This window comes from Thamnophis sirtalis, unplaced genomic scaffold, assembly GCF_051295495.1.
Source record: "Thamnophis sirtalis isolate CommonGarterSnake01/CBP01778 unplaced genomic scaffold, rThaSir2_p1.2 scaffold_4, whole genome shotgun sequence".
In the NCBI taxonomy this organism is placed as follows: Eukaryota; Metazoa; Chordata; class Lepidosauria; order Squamata; family Natricidae; genus Thamnophis; species Thamnophis sirtalis.
Genome location: NW_028261384.1, coordinates 32,636,186 through 32,646,647, shown reverse-complemented (window position 1 = coordinate 32,646,647; position 10,462 = coordinate 32,636,186). Strand labels below are relative to the sequence as shown.

The 10,462-nt window shown below is 34.5% G+C and overlaps 1 protein-coding gene across 9 annotated transcripts in view; it reads right to left on the bottom strand.

Moving 5' to 3' along the window:
* Positions 1-10,462, bottom strand: part of SDHAF3 (succinate dehydrogenase complex assembly factor 3) — a 98,959-nt gene that overhangs the window by 61,800 nt on the left and 26,697 nt on the right. For 7 of the 9 annotated variants that reach the window (XM_014055583.2, XM_014055576.2, XM_087712722.1 and 4 more), the window contains one exon: positions 1,991-3,243. In XM_014055583.2, the coding sequence (XP_013911058.1) occupies positions 3,040-3,243 (204 nt within the window). In that variant the 3' untranslated portion in view covers positions 1,991-3,039. Of the gene's footprint in view, positions 1-1,990; positions 3,244-10,462 lie in introns of those variants that run through there. The other 2 variants (XM_087712719.1, XM_087712720.1) reach the window with 1 other exon arrangement.

Sequence of the window (10,462 nt, the reverse complement as noted above, 5' to 3'; positions counted from 1 at the left end):
GGGTGGGTAGGTAGGTATGTGGGTAGGTAGAGGGATAGAGAGAGAGAAATACAGTAGATAGGTAGGAAAAGAGAGAGCAGGTAGGTAGGTAGAGGGATAGGCTTATAGTTAATCAAGAGTTTGTCAATACCATGACGGATCCTCAAAAAGAAGGGTGGATTGCATTTAAAGAAGTCGTACAGAAATTTTTAGGCAATAACAAAGATCCTCACTACAAAAAGATTGTCGGAAGAGTGCTGAAAGCATTTCAAGCTTTAGATTGCCTGATGAGTTTGAAAGTGCATTTCCCCCACCTTGACTACTTTCCTGAAAATTTGGGAACTGTGAGTGAGGAACAAGGTGAACGATTCCATCAAGACATTAAAGAGATGGAAAGGAGATATCAGGGAAAATGGAGCACTTCAATGAGGGCAGACTACTGTTGGATGCTTTAGAGAGACATTCCAGATGCTACTCACAAGCGTAAATGCACCAAGAGGAGCCTCACAAGGAAGAAGAATCGAGTTTAGTGTGTGTAGGTGAGCTTATTTCAGTTCAGAAAAGGATTTTCATGAAAATATTGTAATAAAACTTTAATTTTATAAGTCTATTTCCATTTATTTTGAGGTATGGCCTTATTGAAGATAGTTACCTAAATTGTCAGGAAATATGATATCCTATGAAAAAATGGAGGTCATTTTCAGATTCAGCGCACCAAAAAACATAAAGATTATGTGGAATAACCAAAACAGCTCTCAAAAATTTTTTTTTGAAGACCTGTGTTGTCTTATGTGAGAACAACTCATTTAGCTAACACTCAAAGTTAAAATAAAATTGAAAACTAAATTAATTACTTAGACTAATTTTCAGGAGACTTGTACTTTTTGACATTTTAATGGAAACTAATGTTATATTCAGCTATTTTAATCACTGTCACTTCTATTTTAATCTTGCAATGAAGTTATTTCTACACCAAATCATTTTGAAACTAGGAATTCAAAGTAAAAATATTGTTTTTGAGAAAGGTCAAAATAATATGTTGGGGGAAGATTGTAAATAAGTGATTAATTTTTTTAAAACCTGGGAAAAATCTTATTTCCATTTAAAACAGTTGAGAGAGTTTTAATATATGTTGGATGATAAAGGGCTCAGACCAGGTAAATGAGTTTTCATTTCCTTTTTCCATGATCTCTATATAATATCTTGGAGAAAAAACCCCACATCAATTGAATATCAAGACAGATCCCAAGATATGAAGCACATAGTAAAATATTGCTACAGTTCTCCAAGATAGCATCCTCCAAACAGTGAGAACTTACAAGCCAATAATCTCCTGAAATTTGTGAGCGGAGCATGCCTCTGGATATGGCATCATGCTTCTGGATGGTGACACTAAATGCACTAATTATTTATTGCACCCATAAACCTAGGTTATATAAATCAGACTCATGCTGATGTCTGAAAGCCACAATATGCATTATATTTATTATGTAGTGAGTTTTAGCTATCTTTTCTTAATTAGTATCAATAATTAATTACAAGAAGGCAGAGATTTTTATTCCAAAAACATGTAGCAAAGGAGTGCTTGCCTTCTTGATCCTCAATCAGGTTTTAAATAAAATCTGTTTCCTATAACTGGTTTGGAGCTTTTTCTTTAAAAAAAAAAACCTTAAGTATCAATGGGAATTCTCCTTAAATTTTCAGACCATGTTCAGTCATCATGGGAAGTGTTTTCAACTGGAACGCAAGAAAGAAATAAAAAGGTAAATCTTGGACAAACTATTGTCAAAGTAAAAATGCCTGTTTTTATTAATTTATCATGTTCCTTATGAAAGGTAGTTTAGTGTGACTCTTTCAGTGAGCTGTCATGGCTGAAGATGGATTTCAGAAGGTGTGAGTGCTCCAAGCAGGGAATTGGACTAGAACATCTTCAAGGTGCCTTCCAACTCTGTTATTCTGAATCTAGATCTTCTGGGTCAAAGTCATCACTATAGTCGCCTAGTTCTCATCAAACCCTAACAGATATTCCCAATATAAAATTATGTGTAGCATTAATGATATAACCAGAGATCAATTTCTTTTTACTTCCAGTTGCCACTTATAAAACTTGATTGTTTTTCACCAGCCCTGAATGCATATTTGATTTGTTTAAAAATGGAACGTAAAAAAAAATACCCAGAACGTAACTATTTTTAAACAAGGAGTGTTCTATTGGATTCTGGCGAATTGTGCATATAAAATAAAAGGAAGGTCCACCTATTCAGTTTAACTTCTCTTCTTAAAACTTGGATGAAGAATTTCTTCGGGGTTGTTGTTTTTTTTTAGTAAAGAAACAGCTGGACTTTGAAGCTATTCTTCTCGCATTGAACACTCCTCTTCCCAGCAGCCTGGAGCTCACTTGACTTGTTATATTCCAATTAAATCTCAAGGGAAGACATGGCAAGGGAACTTTTATCAGAACAGAAAGCAAAAGCAGCATGGGAGGCTGAAGAATGATACAAAGGTGCATCACAGGAAGAGTAACAATGCCATCTGCTACTTCAGTGCTTTAAAATGAAATAGAAAAACCAAAATTTCTTTTGTAGGAAAGAAATATTGGGCAAAAAAAGGCAGATTTTGGTATTTAAAAGTAAGTTCAAAAATATTTCATATGGTCTTCAAGACACTTGAATCAAACAATAAATTATGTTAAATACACACAGCTGTATTCTACTTTTAAAAAGCAAAACAACTATTAAACTTTGAACACATCAATATGCAGTTCAAGGTTCTTTCCTCTCTGATGTTCTGACCATCCACCAAATACATTCTTAGTACAAAGCCATTTTAATTCTATTTCCTCCATATGGTAAATTTAATACATCTGAAATGTCCAAAATATTGAATTATTCTACACATTTAGTGCAGGCTGTACATAATATATAGATGATCAAAAGCTACTTTTGATAATTCATTATGCATATGTATATTTATCATCTTCCATTATTCTTTAGAATAAAACCATTTAGAAAGAAATACCAAAAAAAAGGACATACCATAAAATGAAATTCAAAAAATGTGTTAATGTTTGCTGTCTCCATCATCTAAAACACTGAACTGTCTCTTGGTTTTTGTGGCCTCTCGCATTAGTTCATATAGCTGTCCAACTTGCTCATCTCGAAGGGCATTAAGTTTCTCCTTTGTGAGATGTGCTCCAAAATCAGGCTGATTAGTGGTGTTTTGCTCATGTTGATTAGCCTGCTGCTGAAGCATCATCGCGTAGTTCTAAGAAGAGGAGAAAAAACAAATGAATAAAGTTGATGACAACTTTGTGGGAAGCATACCTTTTCAAGTTAGGGACTGTGGGGATGATGGATGAGCTTACCATATAGAGAAAGGGTTTTTTTTTTTAAGTAATTCAGTATTTTTTTTTAAAAAAAATAGAAATGTAAAATCAATCCAAAGGAATCTAGTCCTCAACTTTTTTATTTAAAAAAATATTTAAAATCATAAGCTAATCATGCTTCCATACTGTAAAGAATGGAGAGATCATTTTTGAAGCCTTCCGAAACTTTTATTTAATCAACATGACCAAAAATATCAGGCAGATCAAATGAATCTGACTGTCAACCAATACCAAGGAAAATGATCTTGCTCTAGAAAGATCAGTGTTTGAGCAACATCCCTTTTTGTAACCTGACCCAGAAATTCAAATCCAATTTTTTAAGTTAATGCTGGAAATGTGAGCTACTATGCCATTCTAGTTTGTAACAACAATAAGCATATGAGGATCCCGCTGTGCTTAAGAGATACTTTTATAAAAGCCCCTGATCCTCAATCTTTTTTTAACAAATACACATCTATTTCTGTCTTTGTGGACCAGGGTTTAAAGAAGCTCTGGCATTATTTTTATGCTACCCTTTTTATCTTAAGGTCAAAATCTATTACTTTAACCCTGTAATATATAACAGGAACCTCTAAAGCAATTATTTACACATTCAGAAGCTTGACTGGCAAATTTCAACCTCATTTGGTTTGAGAATTAATTATATTTGGAGATCATCTGCACTCAAGAGCACTAGTAGCTTCACTGTCTTATTTGCTAGTCAATATTTTTTTTCATTTTTACACCAACTCAACATGATAGGAACTTCCACACAATCTTACCAATTTTCAAAATATTAACTTTAAAAAAAGTTAAGAAAAACAGTCTGTTGAATTAAGAAAGCTAATAAAAACTGACAGTATTTCACATTTCCGTTTGAACTCTTGATTGCTGTACTCTGCAGCAATGAATCACTGAACGACTTCAGGCTATGTTTGAAAGTGAAATACCTCTGTTAAAATATCATCTCTCTTCTCCATGCTTTTTGGTAAACTTTTTTCTACTAAATTTGAATTAAAAATATCTGTGCTCAAACCACTCCTTCTTTGCTGTATCGGATCTAACTCGCTCAATAGTAGTAACTGAGAGAAGGAACTTAAGAGTCCTAGTGGACAATCGCTTAAATATTAGCTAGCAGGGTGCTTGAGCGGCCAACAAAGCTAACACAGGCTGCATTAACAGAGGAATAGATCAAGATCATGTGAAGTTTTAATATGAATTTTTAATACCTTGATAAGACCCCACTTGGGATTCTAAATGCAATTTTAGTTGCCACAATGTAAAAAAAATGTTGAGACTCTAGAAAGAATGCAGGGAAGAACAACAAAGATGATTAGGGAACTGGAGGCTAAAACATGAAGAACGGTTGCAATAATTGGGTATGTCTAGATTAATGGGGGGGGGACTAGGGATGACATAATAGCAGTGTTCCAATACCCAAGGGCTGTCTCAAAAGAGAGAATTGGACATCAAGGAGAGAATTGACCTAGAAATAAGAAGAAATTTTCTGACCAAACAATTAATCAATGGAATGACTTGCCTTCAGAAGTTGTGGGCAACCATTTGTCTGAAATGGTAGAAGATCTCCTGCTTGATCAGGGTATGACTAGAAGACCTTCAATGTCCCTTCCAACTCTGTTATTTTGTTAAATCATTATGAATAAGGCTAAGCAAATCCTTTAAAGAAGTAGTTTAAAAGACATTGGGGTGCATGCAAAAACACCTCCTTTGGGATTATTAAAATAGCAGACTCTTTTTTCAAGCTCTTGGAGCTGTTTCAGAATCTGTTTTCAGCTGTTTCTGTGCGCAAGTGAACATACAGTCTGCATGTGGGGAGGTAGCAAGAGACATTATAAATTGAAGAGGCCCTGCGTGCATCATGCATGTAGAATCGGCAGATGTGATTATGTTGCACTAATATGAAAAAAGAAGAGTCTGTTACTTTCATTTTTCAAAAAAGTGTTTCATCTGTGCTACCACCATTCAAAATCATATTTCAAACAAGTTGAACAGCACTTGTTATTGATTTTTGGATTCTACCCAGTAGAAGTAGACCATAGTGTTAAACTTGCATTTAGTAAATTGATCCCTTAAAGTGCTTTTTTTTCTTTGGGTTATGAGCATGCAGCAATTCAAGGAGGTCACGAAGCAACAGTTTAAAAATACTGATCCAACTAGATATCATATCCTTAAAAATAGCAGAATCAGATACTGGGTTATTCACATAGAAGAAAATCTATTTCCTATCTTCTCTCTTTGTTATCTCCAAAATAATTTATTATAAAAACAATATTTGGTATAATATCATATCTATAAGACAGTTATAGACGTTCTATAAAAAAGCGTTTATGCTCTTGTAGATCTGGAGTAATTGAAAATATTATCCACACATTTTATATTGTATTTTTTTTACAGAAATTGTTCTTTACAGAGGTAGTACATTACTTCATTTTTGTTAAAAATCTCAGACAATTCAGATCTGAGTTTTTTGTACATTTATCAGATAAGGATAAGATGCTATCACAATGTGGCAAATTTTATGTAATAGCTTCCAGTGTCAGAAAGGTGATAACAACTATTCAAAGTATGATTGTAGTCCATACTAATGGGATATCACTTTTTTATCAGTGTAAAGAGTATAAGAAAACAGATGTAAGGAGTTTTGTTAATGATTAATATTACAGGAGGCTGCAGGGAGGCTTAGAAGGCTCAAAATGGGGCGTGGGAGGGTCTTCCATGCATGTGTGGGGGCAGGGTTGCACAGGGAAGTGTCATGTGCACTTGTATGGGGGCAGAGGACATCCATGGGGGGCATGTGGCATGCACAGAAGCGGGGTGCATGTGGGGGTGTCGCCTGTGCATTAGAGGGTGTTGCATGTATGCGCTTTCGGCATGCAACAACAAAAAGGTTACCCATCACTAGTATAGATCAACTGATCTTGAGAATCATCAACCCATACTACATGCGAACTATGCAGATAGTAAAGTATAATAAGTACAGTATTTTGTAAGCAAAGATTAATGTTGATGCATAATGAGAAGGGGATGTCATTTCTGGTTCTATTGCACTGTACTAAAAATGTATGAGAGCAATCTGAGAGCACTTATTTCCCCCTTAGCAACTGCCTCTTTCAGACTTGAAGAAATGTAGGTCTAATAAGAATCAATGAAAATGATAAGTGAGTCTCATCAACCCAGCTGCACAACAGAAGCACTATAAAGGCAGGGATCAGCTTTGGTAGCAAAGAAATCCCATCATATTACATGCCTGTCTTCATGTTTTAAACGGACTCAGGTAATGGCAACACAATACCTATCAATAAAACATGATCTTCACTTTGAATACCACTGTCCTACTTATTCTCTCTTGAAAATGCTATATTCAAGATGTCTGGAGATCCAAAGATAAGCTACTTTATTTATTTTGTATAAAATTTCCCAATTCCTATTGATGTGTGTCTCTACAATACAGATGTTATAATTTTTTATTTATATTGTTGTTTATTTTGTTGGACAAATACATTGGATTTATGCCTGTTTTATAACTGGTATAATCAATTTCCCTTTGGCCTGATATTAGATGTGGATTTCAATGGAAGTATAGAAAGGATGCCCTTCAAAGGCTCATATGGCAGGGATCTTTCAAGCTTCACCTAATTAGCTTTGCATTACATGAACTCTTTTTTTTAATGTAATTTAGAAGCAAGAACTTTTGCATGTTCAGTCTAACAGATTTATATACACAAGCATTGCTTTGTGATTATCAAAATGAAGAATAAAGTCCCTTGAAAGTGTTTGCAATTTTATAATTGATGTTATTGTAGAACAGGGCTTAACAAAACATTTCTAGATAGATTAGAAAATTTATGTTAGAAGGATGAATCTAAAGAAGGTAATTTTTATCATCTTTGGTGGATTTGTAATAAAGCAAAGAAATACTGGGTTCATTCATTTTATAATGCAGATTTTTAAAACTAGCATAAAATCGAAACCTGAAGTTTTTCTTTTAGAATTATTAGATAAGCAGCTGGGCAAAAGATTTGGAGCTTTGTTATTGTATATGTCGACTGCAGCAAGAATTCTATATGCACAGCAATAGAAAGATATATCAATCCCTACAGTTGTCTGCACAGAAGAATAGATGGAAAAAGTGATGGAGTTAGTAGAAATGGAAAAACTGATTGTTTTAATTAGAGAAAAGAACATATCCAGCTCTGTTTTTGCTTGGCAACTGTTTCTGGATTTTGTGCTCGAGACAGAAAAAAAATGAATACTTGACATTAGGCTTTGCTGATTAATATAGTTTGTTGTTATAGAAATGGCTAATATTTATTAAGTTGGTAAGGTAAAAAGTTGAAGTGGCAATTTTATTCTGTATTTTATTGCACTGAAAAATATTGGAAGTGAATGCTTTTGTTTTCTCTCCTCCCACTCCCCCATATCTACACCTTTTCTTTCTCTCTTCCATTTTCTATCATCTTTATTTACATTTGTATTTAATATTATAATTTTAATTTAAAAAAGTAAAAATAGATTGGAAAGAGAATGAATAAATCATCCAAAGTGATTACTGTTATTATGGGAACTAAAGTCCAACAGTTGGATGGTTTCAGACTGGAGAAAAACCTCAAATCACAACATATGGCAATAGCACTCAAGTTTCTGAGTCAGAATTAGATCTATTTTTATTTACATCACTAACTACCAAACATTGCATAAAAAGTTATTTTATAATGGAGGTATGATGTTGGAGGTAAACAGCCAGAATCACACAAGTATGATGGACAGTACAGCAATTTGATTATTAAATAAAATTATTATATTTGAAAGCTGTCCCTTGTCCAACTTCCAAAACAGAGTCTCTGAAGGCCCAATTCAATTGATACACTTAGCCCAGGCAGGAAGAACACTGAAGATATATTTACTAGAAAAGTGAGAGAAAGGCAAAAGAAGCAGTTTCAATATTATACTGCTAGGTACAAACACAGCCATTACAGGCATCAGATTCAGATAATCCTAGACTTACCACCATTCATTTAGTGAGCATTCAAAGTTATGGCACTGAAAAATGTGACATATGACCATTTTTCACACTTATAACCATTGCAATATCTCCATGGTCACATGATCAAAATTTGGCTGCTTGGCAACTGGAATGTATTTATGATGGTTCTAGAGTCCTAGGGTCATGTGATTACCTTTTGCGATCTTCTGACAAGCGAAGTCAATGATGGAAACCAAATTTACTTAATGACCACACAATTCACTTAGAATGATTTGCTTATCAACTATAGAAAGAAAGATTGTAAAATGGGGCAAAGCTTACTTAACATCTTTCTTGCAATGAAAATTTAGAGGTCAACTGTGGTCGTAAGTCAAGGACTGTCTGTACATGTACAAATCTCATATGTTTTTAAACATACAAAAATTACTATTTCTCACCCAACATTATAGCTTCCCAACTGCAGAACACAAAGAATTACACATTACTAATTCTAGGCAACACTTTCAAGTCATTTATTTGATACTATTGTCAGTATCTCTAAAATCTTTATTTCCCTGAAGGATCTGATCCTGTTATATTTTATTGTCATAAAGATTCACTGCCAGGAGGGAAGAAACATCAAATGCATGAAAAATGATCACAGCAAGGATAGTTAATTCAATGGCAATACTAAGATTTTAAGACACAGTATAAAAATAAAAAAGATACTCAGCCTGCAAAAATACAGTGTGCTCCATTTATTCTCACAATATGTAAAAACAAGGAAATTTTTCAAACTAGTAAGTCTAAATTAATACTTTTTTGAAAAATGTTGTATATAGTACTGAAATATTATCTACAACAGGGATGTCAAACTCAATGCCTATGGGCCCGATTTGGCCCTTGGGGTGCATAGATCTGGCCCACAGGGCTGCCCAGGATACAGCAAAGGACCGGGCCACAGTGCCTCTGCCAGCAAAAACAGCTTAAGAGCTTAAGAGGGCTACGTGCGGTGTGTCACCCCCCGAGCTCCATTTTTCACAGCAATGGCCTCCTGCAGCCCTCTGCCAGCAAAAACAGAGCTCAGGGAGGGCCAGATATTTCAATGTATGGTATTAATCTATGCTTAATTTGAGTGTTGGTTGCTGGAGAGGATGCATTGTGGTCTTTTTGCTTACTTCTTAGTTTTGTTGCCTTTTGATGATGTAGATGTGGTTTATCTCTCTGTATCTATTGATGGTCAATTTGTCTGAATCCCAAGCTTCCAGTATTTCCCTAGAATTTTTGGATTTGGCTTTTGAGTACTCAGTTTCCAATTAAAACTATGTTTGAGTCTGTCAATGTCTTGCAAGATTAAGGAATTTTCATTGTATCTTCTGACAGCTAATTGGTGTTCATGGATACACTCTGCTAGTCTTTTACCTGTCTGTCCAATATAGTGGTTGTTATGTCCTTACACTGTAGATGCTCCTGGGTCCAATTGTTCCACATTATTCTTGGTCTTAGGGAGACAGTAGATTATTTTTCAATAGACTGGCATTCCCATTTTTTGTCTGTAATTTCCTCTGCTGATGAGGATACTCAGGAAGGGCAATGTATTATTATTTCCTTCTACTGTTGTGAATACTGTTCCTTTGAAGATGTTGTTGATTATTTCATGTATCTTCTCAGGTTGTTCCTTTTTTATTATGATGGTATCCTCTATGTACTGTATCCATACTTTGTATGTGTGGCAGTACTTATAATTTCCAGATGTATACATTTTCTTGGATTTCTATGGCAAGTTCTATGGTTTCAAGTGCTGCTTCTAAGGCTACAAAGAATTCTAACTGATTAGCATTGTCTATGTTATAGCTGAGGCTTTTCTAGAGAATATTGTGTTACTTGATGATGCTACATTACAATATTTGCTATAAACTCTGAGAGGGGTAATCAATATTGCTCTAATCTGTGGCATATTTGTCCATCAAACTGAAATAGACAGTTAGACAGATGATGAGAGGCTCATGATTCTGATCTCAGTGTATTTGATTGGGTCAACTTTATTGTATAGTATTATTGTCATGAATTTTTTGCTAGTTCTGGATCTAAGGACATAAAAATGTTTTGACATTGAATGAAACCATAATTTAATC